The 16,643-nt window shown below is 39.5% G+C and overlaps 1 protein-coding gene across 3 annotated transcripts; it reads left to right on the top strand.

Annotated features, from left to right (window-relative positions):
* Positions 1 to 240: 240 nt before the first annotated feature.
* On the top strand, positions 241 to 16,581 carry CCNT2 (cyclin T2). 3 transcript variants are annotated; one of them, XM_083408796.1, is made up of 10 exons: positions 251 to 518; positions 2,371 to 2,452; positions 6,185 to 6,307; positions 7,171 to 7,231; positions 7,658 to 7,720; positions 9,955 to 10,000; positions 12,441 to 12,604; positions 13,185 to 13,255; positions 13,902 to 15,027; positions 15,126 to 16,581. In XM_083408796.1, exons 1-10 carry the CDS (start codon positions 295 to 297, stop codon positions 15,188 to 15,190), a joined length of 2,025 nt encoding a protein of 674 aa, XP_083264922.1. In that variant the 5' UTR covers positions 251 to 294; the 3' UTR covers positions 15,191 to 16,581. The 3 variants fall into 3 exon arrangements, 2 of the variants coding, with proteins under 2 accessions (XP_083264922.1, XP_083264921.1); XR_014504189.1 differs by lacking the exon at positions 15,126 to 16,581 and having other exon boundaries at positions 241 to 518; positions 9,955 to 10,316; positions 13,902 to 14,611; XM_083408795.1 differs by having other exon boundaries at positions 13,902 to 16,581.
* The last annotated feature ends 62 nt before the right edge of the window (positions 16,582 to 16,643 follow it).

Below are 16,643 nucleotides of genomic sequence, written 5' to 3'. Positions count from 1 at the left end.
AGCTGAGGTAAAATCTGAAGACGAGCTGCACCATATCATAGAGAGAGAACAGCCAAAGAGTAACGCGCGCCCTTGCCGACTCTGCGGCTCATTCAGAGTCTATGGACAACTCTATGGTTTCGGGGTGTTGTTGTTTATATATGTATGCATACAAAAAGCCGGAGAGGAGCGGAAGCCCTGTGGCTCTTCCTCGCGGGATTGTTAGTTATCGCGAGAGAGGCCGCGACGGAGGAGGAGGCGGAGTCGGGCGTGCCGGTTGCCGCTGCGGGAGGAGGAGGAGGAAGTGGTTGTGTCATGGCGGCGGCTGTGGCGGGTTCCGGACCTGGCGCGAGTTCAGCGTCGCGCGGGGCTGGCGGAGGAGGAGGCGGAGGCGGCCAGGGAACCCCTCGCTGGTTCTTCAGCCGGGAGCAGCTGGAGAACACGCCGTCTCGCCGCTGCGGCGTCGAGGCCGACAAGGAGCTCTCGTACCGGCAGCAGGCAGCCAACCTCATCCAGGACATGGGCCAGCGCCTCAACGTGTATCCTTCTGGGGCGAAGGCGGCGGGCAGAGGGACGGGGAGTGGTGGTCGCGGGCCTAAAGGGACGGGAAAGACCCTCTCCGGCTGCTCCCCACCCCCAGCCGGAGTTTTTCCTCCAGGCAGGCGGCCCCTTTGGGGAGCCGAGGAGGCCTCGCCTGATCTGGCTCCTCCTCCAACTCCTCCTGGCTCGCCTTTCCCTTCTTCTCCGGCTGAGGGGGTGGGTGGGAGGGAGGCGCCACAGGATCCCCCGGGAGTCGGGGAGGGAGGGAGGGTTTTGTTCGGCGGCTGCGTTAACGGCTCCGCGCGATGGCCTTGCAGGCCCCAGATCCTGCTGGCACGGGGTGACCTGTACTGCCTCGTGTGTGTTTGTGTGGCTTGTGAGTTCTGTGCGGGGCTGAAAATGAGGCTTTTTTTTGTAGTAGTCGCCCCTTGGCGCAGAGAAACTATGGGCTAGCGTCCCAAAAGGGGGCCTTTTGAAGTGCAGCCGTCTTGTTTCAGCTGAACTGTTCAGTGATGGCTTTGTGCATACGTGATAGGCTTTCGTCTTCTTAATCTCAGGTTTAGTTAGCAAGTTGTTAGTTTAAGCTATGTGGGTTGGTGGGTTTTTTTTGGTAAATTGAGAATAATTGAGATAGGTATGAAAAAGAACAGAAGCCTGCCCCTCCCTACACACAGTCAAGTGGAGGAGATTTGATGCTTCTCCTAGCATGTGGTTTGAGGAGATCACACAGGGCAGCCTTTCCGCAGCCTAGCAAATGCTCCCCCCCCCCCCCATTCTTGTTCTGAAATAAAATAAAAAATGGTCAAAGTACTGCAAATAGTCCATTATCTCAAAAGAAAAGTTAGGCACTGTAAAATGTATTGGGTGTTCTATACAACGCCTTCAGTTGTCTGAAATCAGGAATGATGACAGGCTTATTCTAAAAACTTTCTTTCTCTGCAGAATTTAGACATAATCACATATGTTTTAATTATTATTTTTAGCAAGGATAATCTGCTATAATAGGTTGAACAAACATTTCCCCCCATTGGGTATATTAACTAGTAGGCTAACTTTATCCTCAGACCCACGTTCACAGACTGCAACAAACTTATTACAGTAAAGTTTAATCACCCATCACAAATTTCCTGTAAGTCCTGTGTAGATAACTTTGTGAACCGACTGTGTGTTCTTGTTTGACAAATAAACATTGTCTAAACTTGTGAATATGTGACTGGATGCTTTGATTAGCAACAGCTTTTCTAGATTTACAGTGATGACTTATTTACAGTTTCCTACACTAGGAATACTTGCAGAAAGTTAATCATTTCTAAAACAACAAACTTTGTGTGGCTTTTCCCAACAAACATAATGTAGACTAAAATGTGGAATAATCTGAAAATCTTGAAAGCTTTAGTATACATCTTTGAAATATATCAACAATGACAACGTACCAACCACCCAGAATGGCTGTGTACAAGTAAAAAAAAAAATTAGTATTAATTTAAAAATATGAATAAGTTACAGCCAATGCAGCGTGATTTCAAACACACCATTCCTGATTTTCTGAATTCACCACTCCCAATGAAGCTTCTTGCCCTACATTCCAGCCTTTCTTGGGAGTGGTTTTACCCTTTGGGGGATGGGGGCACAATTCTTTATCTGTGAGCCCTGGACTAGATACAGCCTATTGAAGTTTGGGTTATAAAGTGTGTTCCCCTGTTAATTTGACAGGGGAAAGTTATATCTGAATAAAATGAAAATAAATTAGTCTTGTCTTTTACATGTTGTGTCTTATGGTTCAATTTAAGCACTTGGAGAGAGAATTCTAATTTGGGTAGTTAAACAAAACTTCCTTAACTCTCTTTTTAGATCTCAACTTACAATTAATACCGCAATTGTTTACATGCACAGGTTTTATATGCATCATTCCTTCACAAAATTTAATAGAAATGTAAGTACATCTAAGCCTTTTTTTTATAGCTTTTATACATCTAAGCCTTTATAAGAACAGTGCTATTTGTGGGATATGTAGCATTTATTTAAAAATTTCTTTGACATTAGTTAGTCTCAGTCTGTTATTTCTGCTTGTAAGTAGTCACCTATGGTAAGAGAATCTCATTTATAAAATCTTGTTTACTATTAGTATCTCTTCATGAACTAAAAATGCTGTGTTGATTTTGATTTAGGTGAGTGTGTGTCTTGCTTAGACTCTCCAATGAGTGGATGGCCATGGTTAGGGAGATTCTTTCACAGCTCTGTGAGTTAAGAGAGTTTGGATAATTCATGCTCCAATCAGTTCATTTGGGGGGCATTAATGCCAGTGAAGGATGCATAATAGCAGTACTTGGAAGCCATGGGCAGTGTCCAGTATTCCTGTCCCTTTAATACAAGACATGTGCACTTTTGAGGTGAAACTTTTCCCTGTGTGCCCCCCCCCCCCGAAAATCTCCAGAAGTTTGAGAAGACTCTCCATAGAAGATTTTTGTGGGTGTCGGGGGAGGAGAGGAAGGGGAAGTCTGGCTATACAGAGTTCTGCTTACAGAATGTTGGATACAACACCAGTTGCTTATAAACTGGAGTGGAGTTTGTGGTTCATAATGAAATTGGAACCTGATAGACCTGTGCCAATGTGCCTTGTAAGCTCCAGAAACTAACAAGAGCCTTAAAGGTATTTCTAAAAAGTTCAGTAATGAAATTTCTTTACAAATGTAATTAGCATAAACACAGTGGGAGTTTATTGTAAGTAAGTGCCCCTTATCTAATTTTGTATCGTTTGGAGTGGATAATGAATGCTTACATTTTTGTAATGAGTGATAAAATGCAGTATTTTTGAAACTGGGATATAAGAAATAAAAATCCTGTAGTGTTGAACATGGATCCAAAGTAGTGCATACACATGAAGCAGTTGTGTGCATAGCTGCAGTTTTGTTTTAGTTATTGTGGCCATACAGTCATACCTTGGTTCTTGAGCTTAATCCGTTCCGGAAGTCCGTTCAACTCCTGAAATGGTTTGAAAACCAAGGCGAGGCTTCCGATTGGCTGCAGGAGCTTCCTGCATTCAAGTGGAAGCCATGTTGGACATTCGGCTTCCGAAAAAGGTTTGAAAACCGGAACACTTCCGGGTTTTTGGCGTTTGGGAGCCAATATGTACGAGTACCAAGGTGTTGAGGAGCCAAGGTACGACTGTACTTGCATAGACAAGCTATTGATATTGCCAGGGTAGAAAGAAAACCCTGGTTGTAAATGTGGTTTGTCATTTCTACAAGCAAGCTCCCCCTTTGCTTGCAGCCAAGGTGCTGAATATGGTGCTCTGACCAAGGGTCTAGTTTCTGGTATTATTCTTGCTTTGTTATTCCAGCAATCATAGGTTTTGTTTAGTCAGCTTGTTGGCAGCTTATGTAGCTTAGAAACTTCTGGACACCTAGACAAAGTACTTCTGTCTTCTGTAATAGCCAGAAATGGCCATGGTTTGGAGACAGATGCTCACACAGGCTAGATGTTGCAGATGGAGCTTGATGGTTATAGGTAGCATCCTTCTCTCTTGCTGATAGTGTGTGTTAGCCATATTAAGAAGACTTAAATTTTGCTTTAAGAAACATAGACTGTTTGGTTGAAATAGTACAAACACAGTAGGAACCTGTGATTCTAATACTGTTTTTTTCCTATTTTTCACTGCTACTGAATAGATTCTATGATTATTCTGATAAATAGCTGTAATGTAAACAGTGTATCCCATAAGGATTCATTAGTGTTAGATATTCTTTAAAAGCGTTTGGATATGATACTACTTGTGGCTAAATTTTGTTATAAAAGGCTTTTTTTTAGGACAAAAGAGAAAATGCAGTAAATGGGCAGAAGATATTACTGTTTTGCAAGGAACTTTAGCGGGCTGCCATGCTTCAATATCTTGGAGAAACTGTAAACATTGGTGGCAGAATGCTAATTGCTTCAAAGCTAAATAACTTTAGGATCCAAGTATGGACAAATCAGTTTCTTAGAGCACTACTTGGGGGAAAGGGAAACAGAATTAAAACTTTGTAAAGGCTTGATATATCATACATTCACAAATTCTGGAAAGCATCTGGTGGGACACTTTAAGGGAGGGAATTGTACAGTTCAGATACCATCACCAAAAATATGCTTGTTTGAGGTTAGATATGTTCACTTCATATGATGGCAGCACCAAGGGCAACATCTCTTCTGCTGATTTTGACTCCTTGCAGGGAGGGGGCAGTATTTTTGAGAAGGTGCTTTCGAAAGCAGTCTTGACTCAGGTTCAAATGTCAAGAACTGTACTTTCCATATTCTCGAACAACCTGGTGCCCTTAAGATGTGCTTGGACAACAATTCCCATCAACTATGCTGGGGGTGGGTGGGATTGATGTTCAGACACCTAGCTGGCACTAAGTTGGCAAATGTAGGCCTGGACACAAACCAACACTGGAATTCATGAGTAAATGATATCACCAACTCCCAGCGACTGACCATTTTGTGCTGCTGCACCCTAGGCCATCTGAGGTTTCTGTTCAGTGCCCAGTGGCAGCCACACTTCAAAGGGCATTATAGTAGTTGAGATAAGTTGCCATGTTCTGTGTGACTGTGACAGTGACAGATGCTTAGTCTCAATGTGTAGAGCTGGCATATCAGCCAAAACTGATGTGCTACATTCCTAGCCACAGCTCCATGTGGACATTCAAAAGCAGTGTTGGGTGAAGACGAATTCTTGAGTGTGACTTCCTTAAATTTTGGAATTGTTCCTAAGCCCTGATCAATAAAACTGCCCAGTGTCAATATGTGATACTTATCTGGGTTGCTCACACCCATCTAGGCCCTCACTGAGCCTAAGCAACCAAGCAAGAACATCATTGGCATGCCTGATGCAAACAGAATGGGAAAACAGAGCTGAGTGCCATTAGCAAACTAATGACTCCATGCCCCCAAACCCATGGTGAACTCATCTAATGATTTATTATAGATATTAAAAGATAAGATAGAACCCTGTGGAATGCCACAAGATAACTCACCTGAGGCAGTCCAGGAGTTTTGTGTACCATCATTTGGAGCCTTCTTGTTCAGTAGGAGCTGAATCGCACCCTACCTTGGTACTATCTCCTTGCCCACAACAGTGATCTAGAATGATTGAAAGCTCTCCTGTACTAGGGAGTACATGAGAATTGGCAGGGTCATGCTCCCTATCTTTTTGATATATCGATCATCCACAGTTGTACTGGTTGCCTTGGTTTAAATCATAGCATACCATTGAGGGGAGGACTAACATAATTAGAGAATGGGTTGAGCAATTAACACCATGTCTAAGTGACAAAAATAGTCATACCTCAAACTTTGGTTCAAATAACAGTTGGCTACAAGACTTGAAGCAGTTGCATCCTCTCACCTGTTGCATTGAAACAGTAGAAATGAAGATAAATACATATTGGCAATCTTTGCTGCATAGGATATTAAACACTTTCAGTAAGTCTTGTGCTTTCATTGATTCTATAAAGGCTATTTCAGGAAAAGTGCTACATTCTAATATTTCTAGATGGCAGAATGTAGAGTAATTTTCAACTTCCACAAGGCTTTATCACACTTGTTTTAAGATTTACCCATTTGTTAGAGGTAACTAATCTTATGGGAGATGTGTTGCAACATTGTTCTGACTGAAGCATTTTTTGTCTGACAGATTATATCTCCTACTGCATTATTTTTGGCTGCAAAAGTGGAAGAGCAGCCACGAAAACTCGAACATGTTATCAAAGTAGCACATGCTTGCCTTCATCATCAAGAGCTGGACACAAAGAGTGATGTACGTACACATTAGTCTTCATAAAGCATAACTGACACTTTAAAAGACTGCCAGTTTTTCCTTTAGTCTTGGCAGAATTGTAAGCTGCGTTGTTCCTTCCCATTGCATATTTGAATTCACAGATAATACATTTCTACTTAATATTAAATGATATTAAATGCAGCCTGTCCTAATAGTTGAAAGCAAAATAACTTTTTTAATTGGAAAAAAAAAGGTTTCTTCCAACTGGGGAAAAATGCTTGTTTTTTGCTTTATTGGCAGATTTTGCCATATTACACATTTTTTCTACTTCCCTCCGATGACCATCTCTTCTCATAAAATATTAAGCTATTCAGACATTATGTTCTCCATCTCACCTCCACATGCAATGAGAGCAGGAGTCTCAATGTGCCTCCTTCCTTCCTGTATTGAGCTCCTTTCAAAACTTAAACTGGGTGTTGTGCATTTATTTAAGCACTTTGCAGGTTAGGGACATATACAAACAACATACTCTGTTCAAGCATTGCCTTTTCATACAGTTGAGGGGATCATAAAAATGTTGAGAAGAGGGTTTGAACCCAGGAGCCATTTCTGATCTCACTATGCTTAGAGGTAAGAAAGGGAAATAAATGTCTGAACATCCCCAATATTGCTATGCATATTAGAGACAACTGTTGTGATGAGACTAATCAGAACTGTGTGTTTTAAGACATCATGAAAGAAACAAAAGCATGAGAGAAAATAGTTTCTTGCTGTCTTGGTGACTGTGATGTGTACCCCAAAATAAGTGTTGATAGCCAATCAGTTTATTTGGTATATACTTTGGTATTATTAACTTGTTAAAGTTGCTGTATTGATGCTTCAGCATTTTTCTTTATTATTAGGCATACCTTCAGCAGGCCCAAGAGCTGGTTATACTTGAAACAATAATGCTTCAAACTTTAGGTAAGTATATGAAATGTATATATGATATTCTTAAAGCAACTGATATCAGTAATATCTTCACATTATAGTGTAGTTCCAGTAATAGAATACTTACATATTTGATTGATGGACACACAACATACATATTAGGAGAAATCTGATCATAGAAGCCATTTTATTCTTGTCTTTTCACCATGTTTATAGCCTGTCCTTTCAGAGTTAATCTAGTATAACCACACTTACTGCAATAAATGTACACATAGTAACTAAGCAGTATAACTGCTTGCATTTTTTTTAAAAAAAAACATTCAATGCAAGTACCCTAAACTTACTTTAGTAGTCCATTATGAGATTATTACGCACTTGAAAGAAACATGACCCCAGGTACTTTTAAATTTATGGACATATATAATGTAAGTTTGTGAAATAACACATTTAATTTTTCAGGTTTTGAGATTACCATTGAGCATCCACACACAGATGTTGTGAAATGTACGCAGTTAGTGAGAGGTCAGTAACAATTTAACTGATTCTTTCCCTACATCTCTGTAGGAAGGTGGTGTGACTTACTAAAACTGTTTCTGCAATATTACTTCTGCTGTGAGTAAATCACTACTAGGTTTTGTTTTTACCTGGATCTATAAAGGATATGTAGATTATAAGTTGTGTGGTGTGTTTTTAAAGTAAAAATTGGCCCTCCAGGTACATATTTTGTAGATATTGCTGATACGGGTGATTTTGCTGTAAGATGATCAGAGAATAAGGTAGACATCCATATACAGTCAATGGAATTGGGGATAAAGGATTTTTCTTTTTGCAAAGCAAGGCAGATAACAGGCCATAGATGGAAATTATTAAGTACTTGCAATACATAGTTGCTTTTGAAGCATTGGTCAGTTTTCACAGCATTAACTGTTCTGACTCTCTTTTCCCTTTCTAGATCTGCAAATGCTTTTCTCCTAGGCCTCCCATCTTATTCAATTGTAATATCTTTATTTTTATTCTTTCTTTTTAATGAGGTAGACCTGCCTAATTTCTGGACCGCATATGGATTAAATGATGTGTCACAGTCATAGTGAGAACTGAGCCAAGGTTCCCTGAATTTTAAACAATTGTGGGCAACCTTTTTCTGTCTGGGGCTATATTCCTTCTGAGTAGTCTATGGTAGGTAGCGTTGGAGTAAAAAATGTATGGACCTAGTACCAGAAGTGGGAGGAGGCACTCATTTTTCTTTCTGCCACACTCCCCACATTTTGTCCTCCTTTCTAGCTCCATGAAATTAAGCCAAGGACTCCCAGGCTGCCGACTCCTGATTTTTCTTTTTCTTTTTTAAGTTGTACTTGCCTGAAAACGAATGGCTAGAATTAAGATGCTATGGTAATACCTTAAAAGGTGGTTGGTTTTTTAGGTGACTATTATTTTAAATTAGAAGAATTTAGCAAGACAGCATTATATATAATGGCTTTTGCATCTGTTTCCTCAGTCTTTCTGATCCATCAGTTTATTCGAATTTGCTGGTCACCATCTTACAATTGATAGCCTATAAGAAGATCTTTATCTGCTTCCCTACTTTCACATACATTATTTTAAAAAGTTCATCATCTGAAAAAGTGCAGGTGAAGAAGACAATTGTTTGAGAAAGCGCAGTTTAGTCTCTCTTTACCTTGTGAATTTTGAAGAAGCAGTTCTTTATCCCAAGCAGTTCTTTATCCCAACACTGCCACCAGCTTTCAAAGGGGCAGGATTGGAGAATACATGATCAGAAATCTTCTTTTAGTGTTGTGACATCAACATTTGACAAATTAAAAGAACTATAGTGGTACCTTGGTTTATGAACTTAATCCGTTCCGGAAGTCCGTTCTTAAACCAGAACCATTCTTAAACTGAGGCGTGCTTTCCCTAATGAGGACTCCCACCGTCAGTGCCCTTCCAGTGTTTGGATTCCCTTCTTAGACTGACGTAGAGTTCTCAAACCAAGACATTATTTTCGGTTTTGCAGAGTTTGTAAACCAAATTGTTCTTAAACTGAGGTACCACTGTAATGACATCCTACAATATAAGTGGGGAGCCTCCAGCCTGTGGGCCAGTCTTGGTCTGCCAGAGCATCCAGTTTGGCCTGTAAGCAGTTTCCCCCAAACCATGCCCACCTGTCTAGTGGACAGGTGCTGTTGTGAGCTGTCTTCCTTAAAGGGTCAGCAGTGCTAAAGCAAAGATGGAAAAATCTGTACATCATCAACATAATGTTAAGCTGAGTTTCTAGGTTGGCTGACACTGAGGGCCACCTCCTTTTGCTAGAGTAATGGTGATGGCAGGGTGAAAAACTGGTGGTGACCACTGAAAACTATAGAGAATCAGATTTTTTTCCTGACCTCCAGCTTCATTTTTATTGGGAAGATGGAGGTCATCTATGATTTACTTAGAGCAAACCTATTAGTAGTTGAGTTGTAAGGCTCAGGCTATGAAGACAATTTGAATTACCTCAAAACATATTAGTTGAATTAGTTTGAAGTGCTGGCTAGCTTGTTGTGTTGCTTTGATTAAATAAATAAATTCATGTTTCAAGAAACCTTGCAGCAGAGTTAGTTTGAAGAGTAGCTGAGTAAACACAAACTTTGCCTTGGCAATGGCTTGCATTGTGTTCATTTGCAAGTGGGCCGCTTGTATTATCTTCACATAGAAAGCATTTTAGTTTGGGGAATTAACTATACTGGTGTCTAATTTCATTGTTTCTTTTTTTATTACAGCAAGCAAGGATTTGGCACAGACATCCTATTTCATGGCTACCAACAGGTTGTTATCCTGAACCTCTTTGTTGCACTGTTGTAGCACACTATAGCTTCCTTTACTGCAGGGTCCCCTACCTGTGTCGAACCCTTGTTGCAACAGGCGACTGGGCCATCTACTGTGGTGGTACCTTCCTGTCTGCAGTGCGGTGTATTGTACAAGGGCCTAATGGCACAAAGGGGTTAAATGCACGATGTGAAGTGTAGTGGTGCTTTCTGGTGACTTTTTCTCGATTGTGAGTGCATAAGTCTAAAAATGGTAGCCTGAATAGCAGCTAAAGATTACAGAGAGATAAACTTAACCTAGAAATCCGAGCATCTTGGTAAGTACAAAGCTGTTTCTAGTTTACCCTTGTAGTTAATGGCATTTTTTTCTTAATGAAAATAAAATAGCATTGTTTTTTCTAAAAAGAAATCAAACCACAGCTGTAGTAAAAAAAAAAAGCTTTTGTTACAGCTACATTAGAACTAGCCTATAAGACATTTAGCAGTGCAGAAGCTGGCTAGTTCTTTAACATATTTGTGTGGGGGAAAAGCTCTACTATTAATTGGTCATAAATTACCTCTGGCCAGTAGGTTTTCAGTTTTCAGTAAAATGGATAGTTGGAAGAGAGATGTAAATAAATTTCAAGTGTTCAGGAAAGTGCCCAGATGACATTCGCATGGAAAAATTGTGGGTTTAAAAAAATATCTGCTGGCCTAAGCAAAGCCTTGGTCTTGACTGCTCCTCTCAACTACTGCATGGTTGGGAGGAGGAGTAAACAGTGTTTCGTTGTTATTTCCCCAATTCCTGTCTTGTTAACTGATTTAAAATAAGCTTCAGTCATGACCACTGGTTTGAAGTTGTCTTATTTTGTTGTTAATCATTAGATTTTAATTCACAGTTCATGGTTCATAGATAAAGACCAGTCAGGAATTGGGGGAAGTGACACTATATCCTGATTTATTATTTCTCCTGGCTGCGTGATAGGGGTTTTATCAGTATGTTAACCAGCCTAGTCATTAATTTTATAGAAAAAAGTAGACTCTGCAAAAAAGGAGATAGGTTAATTTGTATTCTGATGCACAGTTCCAGCCTTGGAGAGAGCATGAAAGCCAGAGGCAAAAGAGAGGATAACAGGTTTAACTTATGTGAAGCGGATATGAAATGGAATGGTGAAAGAAGACGACTTTATAAATAATATCTAAGAGTTAAACTTAAATGGAGAGAACATTAGGACATTAGAGAGACATTGGGGATATAACTCAGACATTGGTTTGATTGAATGAAATAAAAAGAGTGAGCAGAAGCCTACAGTAAAGTAAACAGGGTAATGGAGAATATAAATGAGGGTTTAGAAGGGGGAAATGATGAATTTTGAAAATATGTAAGCAAAAATCTGAAGACCTGGGAAGAGATCCATTGTGTGGCAAGGATACAGGAAATAATGATCTCCCCTCAAAGTGATATTGTTAAGAGGGTTTGAGGAGATGAAAGAGGAACTAAATGCCTATGTTATTCTGGCTTGCAGTTTGAATGATTAATTATGAACTGATTATGGTGTGGAGAAAAGAAAGGAGCATGTGATTTTAAGCTCATTGTGTTGGATCCAGAGAAAATAAAAGAGGAACTCTGCTCATGCAGCAGGGCTTTTCAGGATCCACCCCACCACCACCACCTCAAGCCAATCCTAAGGCACAGTGGACCCTATGAAACAGCTTGGGATAGGCCACTGAAGGTTGCAGTAGACAAGGAAATGAGAGGAATTGGGTGGGGCTGCCTTGATTAAATGGAATTGTTTTTCTGCTTAAATCTCTGGATCTAGGACATAGTTAGTGTAAATATGCACATAATCAAATATTTGTTTAATAAGCACTTGCTAGGGCGGACACACTTGTTAGAATGATTATCTTTCCATTAGCTCAAATTTCAAATCAATGCTAGAACATGGAATTGCCACAGTTGTGTTGCTTCCAGCTAGAATTTTTTACTTGATCATGACTCGGTTGACTTGACTAATGCAAACTATGTTGCAGGCTGGACTGGAAGGGATTTCATTTTCTCCCTACATGTTGCTTTACACGTTACTTCACTAACTTTCAAAATGAAACATACATTACAATGCCATAAAATTTGAAGGAGTATATTTTTGCAGAAATATTGATATTTATGAATGCTAAAATTTTGATTTCCTTGTGTATTAAGTTCCTGTACTGCTGGAAGAACAGAATACTGTAGTAGTTCTTCCATTTTATCAGCAGAAACAGATCTAAATTATTGTGTATGAATACCTGTATGTTTTGTTTTTTAATGTAAAGTCCCAAAGTTGTACATTAAAAAAACCCAAACATTTATAGCTTAATAATATATACCTTGAATACTGTGGTGATAAGTGCTCTCTTCTTGTTTTTTGTTCTTTTCCATGTTTGACGTTTGTTCTTCCATTGTGAAACATTTCCAACTACAGTCTGCACCTTACTACATTTTGTCTTCAATACAAACCAACTGTGATAGCATGTGTCTGTATACATTTGGCTTGCAAGTGGTCCAACTGGGAGATTCCGGTATCAACTGATGGAAAGCATTGGTGGGAATATGTAGATCCTTCTGTTACTTTAGAATTACTTGATGGTAAGTAAAATCTGTTTTCCTTTATTCTTTTATTTAAATTTGTGTTTCTAGTTATTTTGTTTGTGACATTCCTGTTAACCTTTACCATGATGGCTAAAAAGGCACTTATCCAGCAGTTACCTGCAGACTAGGTTTTTACCATTTCAATATGTAATGCAAGTTTCTTTTATTATAGCTTCATCCATGCTGAATGTTAACACTTTTTTAAAAATGATGACTTTTAAAAATAATGCTGCATTTACTGTTTTGGGTGTGGGTGTGTATTTACCAGTGTGGATCACGCTGGAGGTTTATACTGAGGAGTGGCATTAAAATATATTGTATTCCCCCCATTACTTTTTAAATCCCCCCTCCCCCCCCCCCCAAAAAAAAAGTATCTTAAGCAGTGACTTAGAAAACTAGTTTCAGGCATACGTAAGGTTCTTTTGATTGAATAGATAGCCACTTCGGGTGGGGTTTACAATCAAGTGGTATTCTATATAAATTTTGCTAAGTCTAGTCATTAAAAAGTGCTGAAAGTTGCTAATAGGAATTGAGCTAGTTATTTAGATGTTTCACTTAATTTTGTTTTCATTCACAGAGCTGACACATGAGTTTCTTCAGATACTGGAGAAAACTCCCAATAGATTAAAGAGGATTCGAAATTGGAGGGTAAGAGATTCTTGTGGTAAAGAAACTGCCTCATCTATACTATATGTAAGCATCTGCTGATCTGCTTTCAGCTTTGTTGAAAGCCAGCATCCAACCTATCACTTCCTAGGTGAATTTTGATGTTCCAGTAATTTAACCAATAAAATCTTCATTATAACAACTATAAAACAGTTGTGAAAATGACATGTAGTAAGCTAGACCCAGAGTTACCCTACCACAAATGGTAGCATCTTAAGTCGAGATGAGGCTTCCACTTGAGGAAAGGAGAGGGGAAGTGATATTTGCCAATTTCCCTTTTGTTGTATCCTCACACTGTTCTAGAGGGTCTTCTAACCCGAACAGGTGTTTAGGATGTGCAGAGTAAAGGAGGAATTTATGTTAATCATCTCCCCCAGCAGAAGTTTGCATAAGGGGAATTTTAATCCAAGTGAGTATTTTTTTTTTTATTTATATAGCCAACTGATGTTCAAAAACACTGAGCTTTTGAGCTCAATGTTCTTTGTCAAGGTTCAGAGTAAAATAACTAATTGCAGTTGCATCATGTTCTTCAGTTTTGGAACTGAGTAGCTTCTACTGACTGCCAGATGTATTTGTAGATGTTACACTTCAGATTATGTCCTAATTTTACACTTTTATCCTTGTGTAGGCTAATCAGGCTGCAAGGAAACCTAAAGGAGATGGTCAGGCATCCGATAACTCCCTTCTTGGTTCATCTTTGGTTCAGAATTCCATTTTAGTAGATGCTGTTGCTGGTGTATCTGCAAATGCAACTTTCCAAAAACCATCTGCATCCACATTTCCTGCCCCAGTTCCTCTGAACTCAGGAAGTATCTCTGTTCAAGATAGTCAAGAAAATCTGGCAATACTGGCCACAGGAATGCCAGGTACTTCTTACAGTCTGTCAGCACATCAAGAATGGCCTCAGCACCAAGATCAAACAAGGACAGAACAGATGTATTCTCAGAAACCAGATACTTCACTGCCTGGTGGACAGTTCAACATAAACTTTCAACCAGGCACTTCATTGCAGTTGCATTCAGGATTACATCACAGAGCTGACAAACTCTCTGAGCATTCTACTGTGCACAAACCGGGAAACAAATACCATGGGCAGGTGACATCTGCACCTGTAATAATGCCTCATAAAATGTCGTTGGATAAATACAGAGAGAAACGCAAGCTAGAAACCCTTGAACTGGATGTAAGAGAACACTATATGGGCCCCGAACAGCAATACAAAAAGCACACTCAACCCCAAGCAACAAGTAGCAGTTCTGTAACCTCCCCTATTAAAATGAAAATTCCCATTACAAATGCAGAGAAGCCTGAAAAACACATGCCTGACAAAAAAGAAAAGGGCGGGTCACTCAAATTGCGGATACCCATTCCACCCACAGAAAAAAACTCTAGCAAAGAAGACCTGAAAATGAAAATCAAAGTCTCTTCCTCAGAAAGGCATAGCTCATCAGATGAGGGCAGTGGGAAAAGCAAGCACTCTAGTCCCCATGTTAACAAGGAAAAGCACAAGGAACATTCCATAAACCGCCATCATGGTAGCAGTCATAAGCATTCCCATTCCCATACTGGTGGCAGTAGTAGTGGTGGCACTAAACATAGTAGTGATGGATTAACGCCAGCTGTTCTGAGGAGTCCTGTTGGCTTGAGCAGTGATGCCAATTCCTCTAGTTCCGGCTCTTCAAGAAAGAGGCTGTACATCAATGATGCTTCTCACAACCATCACTCCAAAATGAGCAAAAGTTCCAAAAGTTCAGGTAGTTCATCTAGTTCTTCCTCTGTTAAGCAGTATGTATCCTCTCTCAACTCTGTTTTTAACCTTCCCTTACCCCCTCCTCCCCCTGTCGCATACCAGGTGGGCTACGGACATCTCAGCACCCTCGTGAAACTGGACAAGAACCCTGTGGAGAACGGTCCTGATGCCAGTCACGAGTACAGTACAAACAGCCAGCATATGGACTACAAAGACACATTCGACATGCTGGATTCACTGTTAAGTGCCCAAGGAATGAATATGTAACCAGTTGCTTTGGTCCCTTTCTCCTTTTTTTATTTAAGAATATTAGAATGGAAACCTTCATAAGCGCAACCCCAGCAGTTGCTGCCCTACTTTATATAGATATATATATATAAATATATATAATATATGTAAGTGCTGCTTTATCCTTCACTCTGAGAAGAAGAGGTATAGTAAATGAGCCTATCTCCACATACGATAGTGTTATAAATACTGTAAATGACTTGGAAGGTGCAAAAATCACAGTATTTTCCACAAACACAGATGAGAACAGTAGGTTTGAATGGCTGCTCTTAGCTGTATGGAATGCCTCGCACATTGATTATTTATAACTGAATATGCCAGCCACAGTTTTTGTTGCTTAGTTTATGAATGAGTGTATTTTTTTTAATGTGTATTTATACTGTATGTATGATTTGCATGTTTCAAAGAAGGGATATGTAAAGTATACTGACAAATGTTTACAACAAAAGTGGAGAGAAATGTACATACATTTTTGTATGTTTAGATAAACCATAAATACTCAGGATTGGAGCTGCTTGTAAGTATGACAAATATACATAACTTTCCCCCCTTGTATCAAAGTCAATCAGAAATATAAATAAAAGTGGCACTTCCTGTTAAACTGTAGGCCTTATTGGGAGCCACTTCCTGAGAGCACTTCACTCATCGGGGATCATGTACCGAGTGTGGATGGATGGTCAGCCACAACACAGTATCTCCGGTGAGGCAATGTGAAAACTGCTCAGGCCTCCATTTGTAGGTTTTTTTTTTAATTAGAAAAACAAACCCAAGTTGACTGCTGAAATGTCAGTAGCTTTCAGAAGGGGAAGCAAAAATAAAGTTTATATAATCTTTTTGATGTGAAAGTGCATTTAAATGTTTGGCTTGATGCAGTAATAGAGACACAGAGCTGTTAATAATGGTTATATAGATTAACGTGATTTAAGAACTGAAATACGTAAACGTATAGTGAAATTAGTAAGTTTTTTAAAAAACTTAAGTTATTAGTGAACAGGGATCACTGTTTTCCATTAGCATTTCATACAGACAGCCACGTTTTGAATTAAAAAAAAAGTGTGTTATGTGAGTGAAATGCCATATTTCTTTTACAGGTGGAATACTATCTTTGCAATAAATACAATTATTGGTATCCCAACTTTTCCCTTATCTCAGACAATAAAAGAACTGTCACGTATGCTACGTGAATTGTACTTGTGATTGTAATAACAAAACTGGAGGTTTTTTCAGCTCTGAATAATCACTCGCCAATTAAACCACTAGTATACATTTTTATGGCTGTAAGTGTCATATTGCTGTTTTCATTCACCTGCCTTTTTTAAACAATTGATGACC

This window comes from Podarcis tiliguerta, assembly GCF_965153285.1.
Source record: "Podarcis tiliguerta genome assembly, chromosome: 1".
Taxonomy (NCBI): Eukaryota; Metazoa; Chordata; class Lepidosauria; order Squamata; family Lacertidae; genus Podarcis; species Podarcis tiliguerta.
This window is presented reverse-complemented; position numbering and strand designations above follow the sequence as displayed.